Source organism: Myotis yumanensis, unplaced genomic scaffold, assembly GCF_028538775.1.
Source record: "Myotis yumanensis isolate MYYU_CA2020_CCGP unplaced genomic scaffold, mMyoYum1.0.hap1 SCAF_8, whole genome shotgun sequence".
In the NCBI taxonomy this organism is placed as follows: domain Eukaryota; kingdom Metazoa; phylum Chordata; class Mammalia; order Chiroptera; family Vespertilionidae; genus Myotis; species Myotis yumanensis.
In genome coordinates, this window is record NW_027223759.1 from 50,956,033 (window position 1) to 50,974,171 (window position 18,139).

Here is an 18,139-nt window from a genome sequence, read left to right on the forward strand (position 1 = left end):
TGTGGTTTCTATTATTATTATTATTATTATTTTTATTATTATTATTTGTGTGTGTGTGTGTGTGGTCTATGCTCATGAGGGATATTGATGAGTAATTGGATAATATTCTGCTGCCAGTGTGATTCTCATACCTTACAGGTAAACATTAATTTTTCTCTAAGGAAGTGTTAAGAATTTTATTTTTTCTCTTTGAATTTGTCACATTTTCTACTATTTTTTCATTCAAATTACTTAACCATCTATGTGGTAACTTTCATCAGGTCATTGAACTTCTCTTCTACCTCTTCTTTTTTTATTTTTCCACTTTCTTTTTTTAAATTCTTTCTGTAATTCATATTCTGTATGTGCTGCTCTTTGGGGATTTTTTTCTTTTTCTTATCATTTCTTTGACTTTTTCTTTCACATTATATGAGACACTCAACTTTATCTCTCACACTACTTATTAGTTTTTAACTTTGTTTACTATAATAATATCTTACATTATCATATTTCTATACTATTTATAATATCCAAGAATGGGGTGGTTTTTTGATTACTACTTTTACATAGCAGAACATTTTATTTTATCAGTACCATAGCACCTTGAATCTTAACTCTGAGGAGTTCAGTTAGACTTTTCAAAACATTTTTTCTCCTCAAATCTTTCTCATATTTTTGGAGGGGGTTCATATTTACATTCTTTTTCAGGTTGTTTGTTTTCTTCAAATGTTTAGTGATCCTTGCGTGTCTGCTATTAATGTACAATTATTTATTTAGATATATATTTTTAAATTTTTCATCTCTTGTCTCTTGGAAGTTCTGGGTTGTCTCTGTCTCTGCATTACTTTTCTCTTAAGTATTCACATAATATTTATAATGAGCTTGGATTTTCTTTAGGTATACTCTAAGTATAATTTCTTGGATCTGCTTTCATCTCATTTCTTTGATATGTAAATTTTGGCTTTAATTTCATATATTCTTCTCAACTTAATCCCAATAACTTTCTAGCTTCTAGAAATTTTTAAAATTAATGATTTACTGAAGGTAACTTTCTTATGTCCCAGCACAGTTTAAAAAAAAAAGGATTTATTCTTTCTTAGCAATTTTTTTTTTCTTTTTTCTTGTCCTCTTCCTTCTTTTTCTTCTTGTCATTTTAAGATTTTGGTGATATGAGGAAATATAGACACTTGTTTTCTGACTGTTCTCTTGACCCATTCTCTGTAAAATTTTAATGAGTATTTTTTTTTATTTTTTTAAAATATATTTTATTGATTTTTTACAGAGAGGAAGGGAGAGAGAGAGTTAGAAACATCGATGAGAGAGAAACATCAATCAGCTGCCTCCTGCACACCTCCCACTGGGGATGTGCCCGCAACCCAGGTACATGCCCTTGACCGGAATCGAACCTGGGACCCTTCAGTCCGCAGGCTGACGCTCTATCCACTGAGCCAAACCAGTTTCGGCAATGAGTATTTTTCTTAAGAAAACCTTAAAGTATCTGAAATCTGAAGAGCTTAGACAAAATGTTTATATTTTTATAGCCTATACTTTAAAAAATTGTAACTTATTTTGTAAGCTTATATACAGGAAAATTTAATGACCTTTGTATGCACTTGGCTACCTGGTCCTACTATCATCGTTGTTATCTCTGAACTCTTGACTTCTTTCTAATCTGGTAGTACAGATTTCTCTCTCTTTGGTTCATTTAGGCCTTTCTGTTTTCCTTGCTTCTAGTTACCATTCCGAGAAATAACACAGTTCATCTTCAACACTGAGGTAAAATTCACAACCTATCAAATATTGCTGCCTTCAAGGACAATGTTAAGCTCTTCAGCATGACTCTTCTTGCCTGGTCACGCCCTCCATGTTTTTCCAGATTCATCTTTTTATACTTTCCTTTACCTGGAATTGCACATATTCTTGAAATGTATGTCTTCCTGGGGAATTTGTCTACTACCTCATGGTGAAGTTCAACTCTTTCTCTTTTGTGGTTCCAGAACTTAACATATTGGTATAATTATTTTTAACTGTCAATCTGCTCTCCTGCTGACAATAATTCCTTGGTAGGTAGCATAATGCTCCTAGAAAAATATCAGGTGTAGAAAGCATATTTTTATTTTTATTGTTTTTAATATATTTTTATTGATTTCAGAAAGGAAGGGTAAGGGAGAGAGAGATAGAAACTTCAACGATGAGAGAGAATCATTGATCACCTGCTTCCTACACGGCGCCCACTAGGGATCGAGCCCACAACCCTGGGCATGTATTCTGACCAGAAACTAAATGGTGATATCTTGGTTCATAGGTTGATGCTCAACCACAAATCCACACAGGCCAGGCACATAGGCATTGAAAAAATACTTGAATGAACTGTGGATTGCTAATACTTACAATCACTTGAGCTTATAAGTCATTCAGTGATTTCTTTGAAAAAAGAAATTTTTTAAAAAAATATATTTTTATTGATTTCAGAGAGGAAGGTAGAGGGAGAGAGAAAGAGAGAAACATCAATGATGAGAGGGAATCATTGATCGGCTACCTTGCAACCTGCTATGTGCCCTTGACCGGAATCAAACCCGGGACCCTTCAGTCCTCAGGTCGACGCTCTACCCACTGAGCCAAACGAGCTAGGGCAAAAGAAGAAACTTTTTATTATAGTTCACATCAATGAGAAATCCTGTCAGAAGGAAATAGTTATCAAAATGGAGGGGAAAATAGGATAGAGGTAGATCAGATCAAGCTCATCAGGTATGAAGACCAACGCCATGTCCTCTACCTAGGGAAGTGAGGGGTCTTAGTGGAGTAAGTTGAGCAGGTACTGAGTTTAGATATAAGATTTAGACTTTCAATTACTATATCAAAATATTTTAAGATTTTTATGAAACTCGTGTTCTCAGGATGAGTTAAACTTAATGCTCACTCTACTGACCATTAGCAGAACTATGTCACATAGCAAAAGAATATCCAAATGTTCCTGTGAAGAAGACTGTGTGCTTTCATTCAGAATAAATCATAAGGCCAGCAATTGTTAAGACGAGAAAGGAGTCTTGTTTGCTATGTAACCAGAGTGACTAATCTTTCCACATTGATTGTGCGTGAACATAATGCCTACTGTGTACAGAGAGAACATTCTGCAGAGGAAATTGGAGACTAGGTCCAGACTGTAAGGTTTAATTTTTTTTTGTTAGGCTAAAAATAGGGCATATGAAAGGATTTGTTGGTTATCAAAGTAGTATATTAATAAGTTCAGAGCATGACATGAAAAATGGAAAAGTTTAAGCCTCAAAAAGAGTCCAAAACAAAGGAATGCTATAATTCCAGATGGAAGAATGGCTTCTTGGAGGGGTGAGTTTTAATCTGAGTCTTTGAGGGAGATAATGGACCGGGATAGGAAATGCTCTCTAAAAAAAACAACACTTTTCTGTTTTAAAGCTTTTTTTTTTTCTATATCAAGCTACCAGGTAGATAGTATCATGATTAAAGAGAAGTTAGACATGTCCCTACCCTCAAGGAGCCTACATTTCAAATGATATAAAGTGCATACATAGCCCTGGCAAGTTTGCTCAGTGGTTAGGTGTCGGCCCATGGACCAAAGGGTCATGGGTTTGATTCCCAGTCAAGGGCATGTCCCTCAGTTGCAGGTTCCCCAGTCTCAGTAGGGGTACGGGAAGGAGGCAAACAATCGATGTGTCTCTCTCTGGCTGATATTTTCTCTCTCCTCCTCCTCCTCCTCCCTCCCTTCCATTCTCTCTAGAAATCAATGGAAAAAATCCTCTGGTGAGGAAAAGAAAAAAAAAATAATAAAGTGCATACACATAGGAAACAGTAGCCGAAGCTTGGCTAACCTAGTGTATTATAAAGAGTAAAGAGACAATATGGAAAAGTTGGATATAGTTTGGATCTGTAAAATGGGATTAAATAATACCTGCTTGACAAGTGTGTTAGAATAAAATGAAATAACACGTAAAGTGTCTCACTTGATAGGCAATTGATGTGCACGCTGTCTCTCTCTCTCCTGTTCTACTTCTCAATTCCAAGGTAGTTTGTGGGGGAAGGAGGAAAGAAGAGATGCTTGAAGGATGCATGATGAATGAAACTGTCCGAAGGGGTGTGGCTTGTCTTGGGCCTTGAAAGATTGTGGGGTTTAGTGAGTGAACATACATACAAAGAAATAGGAATACAGAATGCGCTTTTGGGAGCTCCAACAAGCTTTTATTAATATTGAGTGGTAGAGGTGATTTGTAAGGCAGGCTTGGAACCTGGAGGCTTGGAACCTGGAGGTTGGCTGTACTTATGTAGCATCCTTCTGCTCAGATCCCAATGTTCCCAGTACTCGGACTAATTGCTTACATGTCACCATGTGTTAGCTTCATAGTAAATAGGAATCAGAAGTTGATCACCTTTGGGTTCCACATAGCAAATAGCATAATAGGTTATACATAGTAAGGCCCTCCATACATATTTATGCAGTTAGTAAAATAAACACTTAGGTACATCAGAAACAAGGGCTGTTGAGGATGACATTATGTGCTGATATTATATCAAATTCTGTAGCACAGTGTGAGAGAGAATATTGTTGGGTGGAATAGTAGAGTGTCTTGGAGATGGCCAGATGCTGTTTTCACCTTGGCTTATTGGCTTATGTATCTTATGAACTTGAGCAAGTTCTTGTTCAATATGTACTTTTATCTGAGCCCATTTCTTAGTTGTCTGCTCTTCTGACCTTAGTTTCGCCATCTATTGAATAACTGCCTCTCTCATAGAGTTGTGAAGATAAAGTGAAAACTAGCTCAGTGCCTGGCTAATATTGGGTGCTCACATAAATATTATTAATGATCATCATAATTTTTATTTTTGTTATTATTAATTCACATGGAAACCTTCTTAGGCACCTTTGTGGTGGCAAAATTCACAATTGTTCTATTAAAATATTGAGCAAAAATTGAAATGATGGACAGTACTATTCTACAGTGCTTCATTATTGACCCTGCTACATTACGTTCAAAATGATGTTATGTCAAAATTTCATTTTTGGAAATAAAGACCTGTGACAATCTAGGGAGAATGTACCTTAGACCCAATACTTTGCGATAGGAATTCAAGGAGTGTTTGTCAGCACCTGCCTGGGGCTCTCCCAGGCCGTACACTAACTTGATTTCCTTGATCCTCACAGAAGTTCCAAAATTGTTGGCCATAGCTTTCTATCCTCATTTTTGCAGCAGCTGAGGGAATGAAGGCTCAGGTGACAGCTTAGTGAGTGTGAAAGTCATTTATAGTAATGATAAAAAGGTTAAATTTTGAATCAGTGTCTACAATAACTAGGAAGTAAGATAAAGCAGGGTCATTATGAACACTGAGGAAGGATTACTGAACAATGAGACTGTTTATATTAAGTTTGGAAGTCATCTCATTAGTCTTTTAGCTTGCTGATTATGAAAAGTATATGTGAGTTTTTCAAAGATAGATACTGTTTCGGTAACATAGAGTCACAGAATGTCACATTTTGCTGTTTGTGATTTTCACTGAAAATTTATGAACTAGTGTTCCAAAGAGATGACATCACACATCAGCAGTTAGTTGTCTGTAATGTTTTTTAAGCCCTTATAGAGCAGGTATGCTGCATAATAAATAATTACAGACATAACTATGGACATTGTTTTGACTTGAGGGATTCAGCTTAGTGTCTTAAAAGCTCCATTGTGTGATATAAAACAGCAACTTTGATTTCCACATACCCAGATTCAAAACTTGGAGTCAGCTTTGACAACCTCACTCTGTATCCACATCAGTTATAAAATTCTGCATATTCTTGTCCCCCACATTTCAAACCAAATGCCATTTCCTTCTTGAGGCCTGCCATGGTCTTACTTCTCCTACCTTGGCGCACTCCTGGTATTTGGTATTTAATCACTATTAGACGTACTTGTCCCCTCCTGAGGGTAATTTTTAAAAAACAAACTATATTTCATATGTCCCTTGGCCTTCCTTATGTCCTCTTTCAAAAAGTATCTATTTAGGTCCGTTTCCCATTTTTTTGATTGGCTTGTTTATCTTCCTTTTGTTAAGTTGTATGAGTTCCTTGTAAATGTTGGATATTAAACCCTTATCAGAGATAACATTGGTAAACATGTTCTCCCATGCAGTGGGCTTTCTTGTTGTTTTGTTGATGGTTTCTTTTGCTATACGGAAGCTTTTTATTTTGATGTAGTCCCACTTGTTTATTTTCTCTTTAGTTTCCATTGCCCTAGGAGCTGTATCAGTGAAGATATTGCTTCAGCATATTTCTGAAATTTTGCTGCCGGTGGATTCCTCTAATATTTTTATGGTTTCCCATCTTATGTTTAAGTCCTTTATCCATTTTTAGTTTATTTTTGTGTATGGTGTCAGTTGGTGGTCTGGTGCAGCCACTGTGGAGAATAGTATGGAGTTTGCTCAAAAAACTAAAAATGGAACTCCCATTTGACCCAGTGATCCCACTTCTAGGAATATAGCCCAAGAAACTAGAAACACCAATCAGAAGGGATATATGCACCCTATGTTCATAGGAGCACAATTTACAATAGCTAAGATTTGGAAACAGCCTAAGTGCCCATCAGCAGATGAGTGGATTAAAAAACTGTGGCTCTAGCCGGTGTGGCTCAGTGAATAGAGCATCAGCCTGCAGACTGAAGGCTTTCAGGTTTGATTCCGGTCAAGGGCATGTACCTTGGTTGAGGGCACATCCCCAGTAGGAGGTGTGCAGGAAACAGCTGATCGATGTTTCTCTCTAATCGATATTTCTAACTCTCTATCCCTCTCTCTTCCTCTCTATAAAAAAAATAAATAAAATAAAATATATATTTAAAAAAACTGTGGTACATCTACACAATGGAATACTACGTTGCTGTAAAAAAGAAGGAATTTTTACCATTTGCAACAGCATGGATGGAACTGGAGAGCATTATGCTAAGCGAAATAAGCCAGCCAGAGAAAGATAAATATCACATGATCTCACTCATTTGTGGAATATAATGAACAACATGAACTGATGAACAAAAACAGTTCCAGAGACAGAGATGCATTGATCAGACCGTCAAACCTCAGAGGGAAGGCAGGGGAGGGTGAGGGGAAGGGGGAGAGATCAACCAAAGGACTTGTATGCATGCATATGAGCCTAACCAATGGACACAGACACCAGGGGGGTGAGGGCATGAGTGGCGGGGGGGGGGGGGGGGGTGAACAATGGGAGGCAATGGGGGAATAAGGACACACATGTAATACCTTAATCAATAAATAAAATAAAATAAAAAATAAAAAACAAACTACAGTATGTCCTTGGGTTATGTCAGAGATCCGTTCCTATGGCATGATGTAAGGTGATTTTCGCCATAAGTCGGAACCCACCTACATAAGCACCTATGTCACCCACATGGAACACATACACAGCAGTAATGAAGTGAAACAGTAAAAAAAATTTAAAAGAAAGATAACAATTCCTGACCTTTACTTGTGGTAAATAAATAACAAAAAACATAAAGCACATATGTACATACGTCAAAATGATGGAACTTTTTTTTTATAAATAAATGGGAGATGGCGACGTAACCACGAAATGGCATACGTCGAGTCCGATGTAACCCAAGGACTCTGTATAAACAAATAATCTCTATTCCACTATGAGGCAGTGACCATACCTTATTCATCAAGTATTTTTACTGCCTGACTCAGTGCCTGGCACATCGTGGGCACTTTGTTTCATGCATTAGTAGATGAATTGCTTTGATTCTTTTGGAACCCCATTTTTGAAATCGGAGATCATACTTCTTTGTAATATTCAAAGGCTAAATGGAACAAAGAAGAAAGGAAAAACCAAATACAGTGGGGCCTTGACTTACGAGTTTAATTCGTTCCGAGACCGAGCTCGTTAAAGAGCTCGTTAACTCAAATTACTCTGTCAACTCAATGCAAAAAATCGGCCGAGAGACAGCTGGTATCTCAAAAAACTCATTAGTCTGGACACTCAAAAAACTCATTAGTCTGGACACTCGTAAGTCAAGGCCCCACTGTATAGGTAATAAACTTGAAAATATGTAGTTACTGTGGGCTTTGTTATTGTTGGCCTGACAAAAAGGTTAAACTAGAATCTTTTAGTTCACAAACGGAAACTTTGCTCCCAGTATTAGTAGATTTTTGTTGTTATGTAGTTTTTTTTTTTTTAAAGACCATGACAAATCTAACTAGGTAAGGATTAAATGAATGCCCCCAAACTAGATCTTTCTGTGATATTTTTCTTTATTTCACATTAAAAAAAAATTCTTTTCAATCACAGTTTACATTTAATATTGTTTTGTATTAGTTTCAAAATACTGTATAGCCACATAGTGGTTAGACAACCATATACTTAACAAAGTATTCTCCCTTGTATTTCCAGTAACCATCCAGCACCATACATAGTTATTACATTATTATTGACTATATTCTCTGTGCTGTACTTTACATCCCCATGACTATTCTGTAACTACCAATCTCTACTTCTCAGTCCCTTCATCTTTTTCACCCAGTCCCCCAACTCCCCTTCTGGAAACCACAGCCTGTTATCTGTATCTATGAGTTTGTTTCTGTTTTGTTTGCTTATATTTTTTAGATTCTACATATGAGTGAAATCATATGATATTTGTCTATCTCTGACTGACTTATTTCACTTAACATAATATACTCTAGGTCCATCCACTCTGTCACAAATGGTAAGATTTCATTCTTTATTATGGCCAAGTCATATTCCATTGTATATATATATACCATAGCTTTTTAATTCACTCAACTATTGATGGGCACTTGGGTTGCTTACATAGCTTGGCTATCATAGATAATGCTACAATGAGCATAGGGGTGCATATATTCTTTCAAATTAGTGTTTTGGGTTTCTTTAAATAAATCCCCAGAAGTGGAATTGCTGTGTCATAAGACAGTTTCATTTTTAACTTTTTGAGGAACCTCCAAACTGTTTTCCACAGTGGTTGTACCAATCTGCATTCCCACTAACAGTGCAAGAAGGTTCTCTTTTTTCCACATTCTCTCTAGCACTTATTGTTTGCTGCCTTATCGATGATAGCCATTACAATAGTGTGAGGTGATAGCTCATTGTGGTTTTGATTTGTACTTCTCTGATGATTCATGATGTTGAATATCTTTTCATATATCTATTGACCATCTGTATGTCCTCTTTGGAGAAATGTTTATTCAGGTATTTTCCCCATATTTTAATTGGATTGTTTGTTTGCTTGTTTTTTGTGTTGAGTTGCATGAGTTCTTTATAAATTTTGGATATTAACCCTTTCTTAGATGTATCATTGGTGAATGTCCTCTTATTCAGTAGGTTCTCTTTTTATTTTGTTGATGGTTTCCTTTGCTGTGCAAAACCTTTTTCATTTGATGTAGTCCCATTTGTTTAAATCTATTATGATTTTATTCTTGTATATGGTATAAGGAGGTGGTCTCATTTTTTGGGCATATATTTGTCCAATTTTTCCAACACCATTTATTGGATAGGCTGTGTTTACCCCATTGTATATTTTTGCCTTCTTTGTCAAATATTAATCGACTATAAGGCTTGGGTTTATTTCTAGGCTCTCTATTCTGTCTTACTGATCTATGTCTGTTTTTATGCCAGTACCTTGCTGTTTTGATTACTATAGCCTTATAGTATAGTTTGTTATCTGATAGCGTGTTTCTCCAACTTTGTTCGTTTTTCTCAAGATTGCTGTGGCTATTCAGTGTGTTTTGTGATTTTATATACATTTTTGTATTATTTGTTCCAGTTCTGTGAAATACACCTTTGGTGCTTTGATAGGAATTGCACTAAATTTATAGATTGCTTTGGGTAGTATGGACATTTTAACAATGTTAATTTTTCCTATTCATGAGCTTTCATTTATTTGTATCTTCTTCATTTTCTTTCTTCAGTGTCTTATAACTTTCTGAGTACAGTCTTTTACCTCCTTGGTTAAATTTATTTCTAGGTATTTTATTTTATTTTTTGATGTAATTATAACTGTAACTTTTTCTTTAGTTTTCCTTTCTGATGGTTTTTTATTGGTGTACATCTGTGACTTGTTATATTAGGTGAATTTTATTCCCCCTAGATACCATTGTGAGGGATTATAAGTTTTGAAAATCAAAGTAGGAAACCCTAGAGTTTGTGAAGAGTGTAGTGTTCCTCTTTCTTTTTTAATTGAGGAATATGAGATCACCATGCATATAAAACACACCCAAGTATAAGGCAGTAAAGTGAACCCTGACTAAAAGCAATCTGGATAATGAAGTGGAAAGTTTGTGTCTGAGTTGCTGAGAATCTTTCATTTTGCCTGTGACTACAACAATTATGTTGTGTTCTAGGAATTAAGAGGAGTTCTTCATGATGAAGGCAGGGAGTTCTTCCATGTGTCATGGTTGAAGAGCACTGAGTAGGTGCTAATTGAAGTATCAGTTCAGGAGAAATTTTATAATGATAAAAACTCAGATTACTTTTGATCATTTTTAGTGTTCCTTTTACTTTTTATTTAGATATTATTGAAATTTTTCTTGTCAGAGAGCAATGTTTAGTTTTGACCCTCCTGCAACTCTCAGAAGCATAGAATACAATTTTTAGTTATTGTAAGAAAAAAGGCAAAATGATCATTAAAATGTTGGTATTGCTTTGAGCAGTGATTATTGTTTAAGTGGTCTTCATTGAATGAAATATGCTAACTTACACATATCTGTGCTTTTTAAAATTAGACTCATAGTTTACCACCCCTTTTACATTTAGCATTATTTTTAGGTTGATTGTTTAGGTAATATTCAACAGGAATAGTTAAATGTGTAACCTCACGGATAGCTAAAAGGTCCATGAAACTAAAATTTTAGCTGTTTAGGAGATGAAATGCATATAAATATATTAAGAATCTTTTATTATAACTTGTAAATTAGCACTTTTGGACCAATTCTAACTTCAGGATTATTTTTTGTCCCTCTAAAATGCATTCCAGTTGACTCATTTATCAATTTTATGAGTAGCATAAATAAATTTAGTTCATCTGCCTATTTATATACTTTAGGTAGACCAATGTAAACAGTTTCTTATCTGCCATATGTTGAAATGTTTTACTAAAGTAAAGACAAAACTGGCTAGTCAACAAAGATGGCATTGAATTTCATTGTTTTGGAAAAAAAAGCTAAGTGAACTAGATGCCTGTTAATCTGGCTCTTTAAATATCATCAACAAAAGTTTCAGAATGTGTTTCCAAGGACAAAGGCGGAGTTTTCCCGGCTTTGATTGGTTGCTGCTCGGTCCTGTCCCGCAGCCATCCTTAATTGGCTTTGGGTAGATTGGAATCACATAAGCAGAGTGACATTTATTGCTTTCCTACTTGTTTCTTTGCACTGAGCCCTGAGATTCCCAAGGAGTCACTGTAAAAGATTTCTTTCATTTCGTCCATGATCTACGAGAGGGGATCATACTAAGAAGAGCAGGCATGAGCATGAGTGGGAGGAGGGTCACTCTGCCTGCAATTACACCCTTGGTTCTGCAGAAGAGGGTATGTGCTGCTTTCCCTTTATTCCTTTCTGTTTTTCCCCCCTTTGTTACTGTGTGTTTATTAATATGTTGGAAACTTTAGTTACATATCCTGAGAGAGACTCTAATTCGTTGAGGCTACAGGTAATTAAAGAATATGCTATTAGCTTTAGACTAAGGGAAAAAATAACATCTTTGCTAGAACATCTTTGTAGTAAAAGCTCCCTGTAACAGCAGTTTGGTCTCCATTTCAGGGCATTGTGATTTAGAGACTATTGAAGCTTTTACTCTTTTTTTTCCCCCCTTCTATTGTAACTTCAGGCCTCTTTGCCTTTAGTGCAATAGGAAATCTGCTAGCTATTATGTTTTCTGTTTGTTTACTGAGGAACAGTTTCTTTGTTTGACTATAATTTCTTATACATCCATCTTCACTTTTGTATGGACTGTATATAATTGTTTTTACTGCTTACACATGTAGCACCAGTTTATTACTCTGTGATTTCTACCCATTTGGATTGAGTTTCTCCCTATTTGCTTAAGAAAAACTTCCCAGTAAATTTCCCTGTGAAAGGCCTTTCTGTTAATTATTAATGCAATCAAGCCTGTGTATGAAAATAGTTTTTCTGTTAGTTTTTTGCAAAGATTATTTTCATGTCTTGCAGCAATGTATTTTATAAGGTAATAAATACACTGTGTAATGTACCATTTAAGTAAAACTGAATATACTAAACTTCTCTTGAAATTACACCAAATAAGAATATTGTTTTGAATTCTTTAAAGAATCAAATCTCTTGCATAGAAAAAGAAAGCACAAAAACACATTTTTGGCAATATTTTCTCTGAATTATTTTGGTGCTACTAGAAACTGCAATATTTATTTCCATGCCTGACTTTTAATAGTTAACTGTTGGTTAACTATTAGTGTGTTCCACTAAGTCAAAGGTCATGGTTTAATTTATTTGAAAATGACAACTGTAACGATTAAGATGAATTTTTAAAAATAGAAGTATCTCTCTTTTGATATTTTCAACTTTTAGGTTTTCAACTTGCTTTCTTATCCTATCCACCAATTTATTCACTACGGACATTTTACTTGGCACTGGAATAGTATACGGTAATTTTGCCAACATTTGTTTGCAATCTTTCTTGATGCCTTTCTCTCATTTTATTATTATTTTTTAATATATTTTTATTGATTTCAGAGAGGAAGGAAGAGGGGGAAAGAGATAGAAACATCAATGATGAGAGAGAAGCATTGATCAACTAGCCTCCTGCACCCCCTCCCCTCCCTCCCCGGGAATTGAGCCCACAACCCAGGCATGTGCCCTGACCTGGAATTGAACCATGACCTTCCTGGTTCATAGGTGGATGCTCAACCACTGAGCAACACTGGCCTTTTCTATCATTTTAAGCAAATTTAATTTAAAATATTTTGCTTTGAATCTTTATTTTGATTTAGGATTGGCAGTGCATTGATGATGACCATATAGGTTTTTTTAATCATTGGGGATGTGAGAAGGCACATTAACATATATCAAATCTATGTTCTTACGTTTTCCTTCTTTGTCCAGTTAATATTGCAGTGTAGATTGACCATGAAATGCTCATGAGGATTTTTGGACAGTGTGCTGGTGTGGTGGAAAGCATACCACCTGGACTCTCCATTGATTGGCTCTGTGACCTTGGCACGTCACTTAAACTCTCAGAGACATTATTTCCTCACCTGGATAAGAACAGCTGAGAGATTTTCATGCAGTGCTCTCTTAAGTCTTATTTGCATGTAATCCTGTGAATCAAATCATATATTTTGCATTTTCATAGTTATAGAAAATATTGAAACCATTTTTTTATTTTCTTAGAGTATAAAACATTACAAAAAGGTGCTGTCATTTTTAAAGATTTTGAGCAGTTAGTCTAGGCCCTTCCACAAAATACTGACTTCTGCGCATGGGCCACGAAGTTTCAATCTCGGGTCTAGGGAAAGTGGTATGAGTACACCATGGCTCTGCCTGGTGAGTAGCAAACCAAGCATAACTCTGGGAAGCCGTGATTATAACTGATGTTAGTTCTGAGCTGCTACTGGACACATCATTGGGATTTCTCTTGGTCTTCTGATAATAAGCTTCTTGCTAGGTTTCTATAATAATTAATTACAGAAGTCAAAATTCCCTAAGCCCAAATCTATGTTTACTCCCTTCCATTGAGTACAGGTATTAAATGTTCATATATTTTAGCACATTGTCATTTGCAGAAAGCACTTCTTTCACCTGATATTGTAACCCCAAAGGACCCATCTATAATAATAACAGCGTAACGTGCTAATTAGACCAGATGTGCTTCCAGACATCCTTCTGGACGACCTTCCGGACGAAGCCAAGGCCGGAGGGAAGCCCCAGTTCCAGGTGCCAGAGGGAAGCCCGGATCCCGGGTACCAGAGGGAAGCTGGTGCCAGCAGCTGGGGGAAGGAAGGCTTACTCTTGCATGAATTTTGTGTATCGGGCCTCCAGTTGTGTATAAAATTGTTCTGAAAATTTTAGAACCTCTTATTTAAAAAATCAAAAAAATTTAAAAACCTCTTATTTTTCTGACTAAAAAAGATACACCTGCTCTGGTTTACAGCATACTTCTTTTTTCCCCTCCCTCAAGATAGAAAATCATTCCACACTTGTAATTAACTTGTCATTTCCTGTATGCACCATAATATGATGCTCTTACAAATCAGTACAAGCATTTCTCAGAGTGTTTTGGGAGCAGCTTTTTACGTTCCCAAGAAGGCAGGTACTTTTCCCACAGGTTTGGCATAAAGTTTGCTCATCTTTAAGGAGTAGTTCTTGCAAAATAACTTGCCAACTGGAATCCTAATCATTTGAAAAGCTGAGGGCATTTCTGAAAATGCTCAGCAGCACTAAGGAGCACATTTCTAACCAGCTAATGTATCTGGCTGTAAGTCTCCTGGGAGTGACTGGGAACTTGAATTTTAAATATGGCCCTCAACATTGTATGGGTCTTTTTTTGTGGCAGATCAAATACACTTTGATTTTTGAGGAGCAGAGTATTTTGGTAGATTTCCCGTCGAGCAAATTGTAAATAAATTTTTGGCTTTCTCTAATTGTATTTAGAACTGATTTCCTTGATTCTAATGAATCGAAATTCTAGTGAAGATGGTTTTATCGCGTCTCTTATAAATTTTCACATCCTCACCAAAGGTTTGGAATGAATTCTTTACCTCATTTTTTCTCAGATAACTACTAGGTTATGCTTTTTTTTTTTCAGATGAGAAGACTGAGTCTCATGGGTGTTGAGTGACTTATGCAGGGTCACTCAAAAGGTCAATGCCAAAGCTAGAAATAGAATCTAGGTCTTGTGACTTCGTGTGTTTCTCCTAGATACCTGTTACCTCCTGAAGTTAATATGTCAATGAAATTGCCTTATAGTGTGTGTAGTTGCCATTCAACTTCTAGTCTGAAAGTAGTTTAGGCAAATTCTTTCATCTTTCTTTGTACCTCCGCCAACTCCCATATGCTCTAGTGTAGAAAACATATTATTCAGAAAGCAATTGCAGGCAACAGAATGAGTGTGTTTGTGTGCCTGTGTGTGTGTGTGTGTGTGTATGTGAGAGAGAGAGAGAGAGAGAGAGAGAGAGATATTTAGAGAGACAATTTATACCCAGAGCTCTAGATTGGTACATTGCATCAAGAAAACATTTTAAGGTTCCAAAGAGTTAACTAAAGACTCAAGCTAACTAACTTGTAAGGTATACATTAAGTGCAAAATAAAATCTGCATTTTTTATAGAAAGGCTGCAAAGTCATAAGGCCAGATGTCTATATTCTGATTCTGTGGGTAGAAATGTTTCATGCCTCTATCAGATGAATGTTGTTTTGTAGATTATGCTTACAGGCATTTCTGCATTCTTTATCTAGACTTTAGTTACAGATATATTGATAAACACACACAATCCTGAAGAGTCTCAAATCTCAGAGGAAAAGGAATACTTTTTAGAATATATTTTTCTTAAGATTCATATCCTTTTGAAAATATGAAGTTCGTGAGTATAATATGGAGTAATGCCATTTAACAGAATATTCAGCCCCCCTCTATACAAGAGAATAGTTCTATTCATTTCCTTCATACAATTAGAATCATTGCTATATTTTAAAAAACTGAACATGATTTTGCAAAGAATGAAACATCCTATCACTGTTTTGCCCAGAACCTTTCAAGTACGTACAGAATAATCCAAATGTATGTTGCATTCACTGAGCTTCAAGGCCTGGACCTACCGCAGTTCCCCAGCTTCACGTGACACCTCCCTCCAGCACATTGTTTTTCTCCTTGTGCTCCCAGCAGCATTCACTGTTTGTCCTTCTGTGCTCCCAGTCTTGTGCTCAGTGGCCTATAGACCATTCCAGGCTTCTGTTTGCTTTTCCGAAGGTTGCTTATTGCCTGTGTCTGAGCTCTGGTACCATCTTGAAGCCTGGAATGCTCTTTCTCATCCATTGTAATGGTATCTCGATTCAGCGTCAGTGGACATGCCTTTGTTACTCATTTCTCAATTCAGTATCTACTGTCATGTGACCAATTTTATTGTTACCTTTTATGATATTTAAGTTTTATTAGCTATCTTATGCTTTCTGGCTTTTCAAATTTGACTTCAAGTCTTTGTGTATCTTGGGTATTTTTTGTATATCTTATCCTATGTGGTTTTTAAAATTTGTCTCTTTTTGTCTTCCAACTAGGTTTTTAAAATTTAAGGGAAAGGCTCTTCAGACAAACTGCTTTCTCATTTACAGGTTGAATTCAATTTTATGTAATCATAAAACTCAAAAGGAGCATATTAAACAGCGAAGATACTTATTTTTCTTTTACCTTACAGGAAGAATCAGTCCAAAGCTGATGTGGCAGCCTCAGCTTCTTGCTTTCTCTTACATCTTCCTTAGTGTGTGTCCTTTCCCTTTTGTGGAAAGATAAATGCAAATCTGCAGGCATCCTGTTCACCTTCCCGACATACAGCATGGGGAGGACCTAGGGCATGTTGGCCAGTTCTGTGGGATGTCACTGTGCTGCTCCGAAATAACCAGGAGCGTCTGCTTATGTCCTGTTGGCCAGGACTGTGTCACATGGTCAACCCTGGACACAAGGGAGGCCAGGAAATGTAGGTCTTGAACTCAACTCATTGCCCTCCTCAAATCCTCATCCAATCAGGATTATAGGAAGGGAGAGGGGAAGCGTGGCTCCTGGTGGGCAACTAGCCATCTCCACTACGAGTACCTTGGCTGTATTAGGCATCCAGTATGTATTTGTCCCTTGGATTTTTATTGTTACGACAGATACAAAATATGATTATGCTCTTTGAACAAATGTTTTCTATTTCTTATATGCAGATAGTAGAAGGGGTGCCGAGTGGGGAGAGAGCAGGTTTCCTGAGTAGGGGAGTTAGAGAAAATCCACATATGGGGCCCTGGATTCAGATGGTTGGCTTGCGGGGAAGGTGGCCATGAGGTGGTAGTGAGTATAATTATTGCCCAGAGCTCTCGTTCTTGCCAAACCTTGATCTTTCTGCTTCCCTTTTAATTTTTGATATGGGGTAACTTACTTGCATATTCACCCAGGAAGGGTGCCACTGAGATGAGTGGGTTTTGTGTTTTTACAATTTTTTTTTTTCCTGAGAAGTGAGTTTTTGAGAAGTGGTGTAGTAGAGATCGTGTGTTTTGGAGCCAGGAAGTCCTGAGTGTGAGCTCAGCTCTGTCACTGACCAGTGGTATGACTTAACGTGCCTCTTTTAAACCTTTCTGAGAATCAGTGTTTCTGTCTTGGAGATAATGATGCTTCTGTACAGAACAGTTGTGAGGATAAATAGGGTAGATATTTAAAAATACTTGCCATATAGGAGTTCAACAAATGTGAATTGCCAACCCCCTTCCAATTTGTAAAATGACATGTTTTACTATAGTTTCATAAACACTTAAAAATCTCCCTATTTCTATGAGTGGACTTTAATTTGAATTAAAAAAATTTAAACCAACTATTAGATGCTGATAAGTGGTTGTTAGGTGATAATAGGCGGTCCTGTTATTTCTCCTTTTTCTACCCTAGGGACTATCTGGTAGGGACTCATGGGTTGTATATGTGAAAGAAGTAGAATTGTGCCTTGTGTGTAGACATGTCTCAGTAGACAGAGGTGTCATTGCTGTAATGTAGTGACATGATGGCAGGGCTGTGTCACTTTTCATCATCACTGGACTTAAGTGTCTGGCACAGGGAAGGTGCAGAGTGGGTTTAAATTACTGTCAGTTCAACAAATACAATTTTTAACAAAATAAAATTGGGCTCCTCTGGCACTCACCTGCTGTTGACCTTTCTTCTCTACGTTTGTCTGTCTGAGGCATTCACATCATTTTTCCTTGGGTTTCATAACTTGTGGTATAAAGTCATGTGCTCAAGGCCCACCTCGGCTGGTCCCCCTGCCTTTTTGTTAGCGTATCCAGCCCCAGCTTGCTGCTGCGGACAGTTTGGTGTACTCACTGCCTTCCACACACACCAATAAAGATAAAAACAGCCATCAGCTGTTCAGCACTGATTGCACATTCTCTTTAATCCTCATAAGAACCCTGTGAGGTTGAGGGAC

At 36.7% G+C, this 18,139-nt stretch overlaps 1 protein-coding gene across 2 annotated transcripts in view; it reads left to right on the forward strand.

Moving 5' to 3' along the window:
• The window catches only part of GRB14 (growth factor receptor bound protein 14), a 107,309-nt gene that overhangs the window by 35,443 nt on the left and 53,727 nt on the right, over positions 1-18,139 (forward strand). Inside the window, exon 1 of one of the 2 annotated variants that reach the window (XM_070422852.1) lies at positions 11,355-11,534. The exons of the other annotated variant lie outside the window; for it this stretch is intronic. Coding sequence (XP_070278953.1) covers positions 11,472-11,534 — 63 coding nt within the window. The 5' untranslated portion in view covers positions 11,355-11,471. Of the gene's footprint in view, positions 1-11,354; positions 11,535-18,139 lie in introns of those variants that run through there. 2 annotated transcript variants of the gene reach the window in all.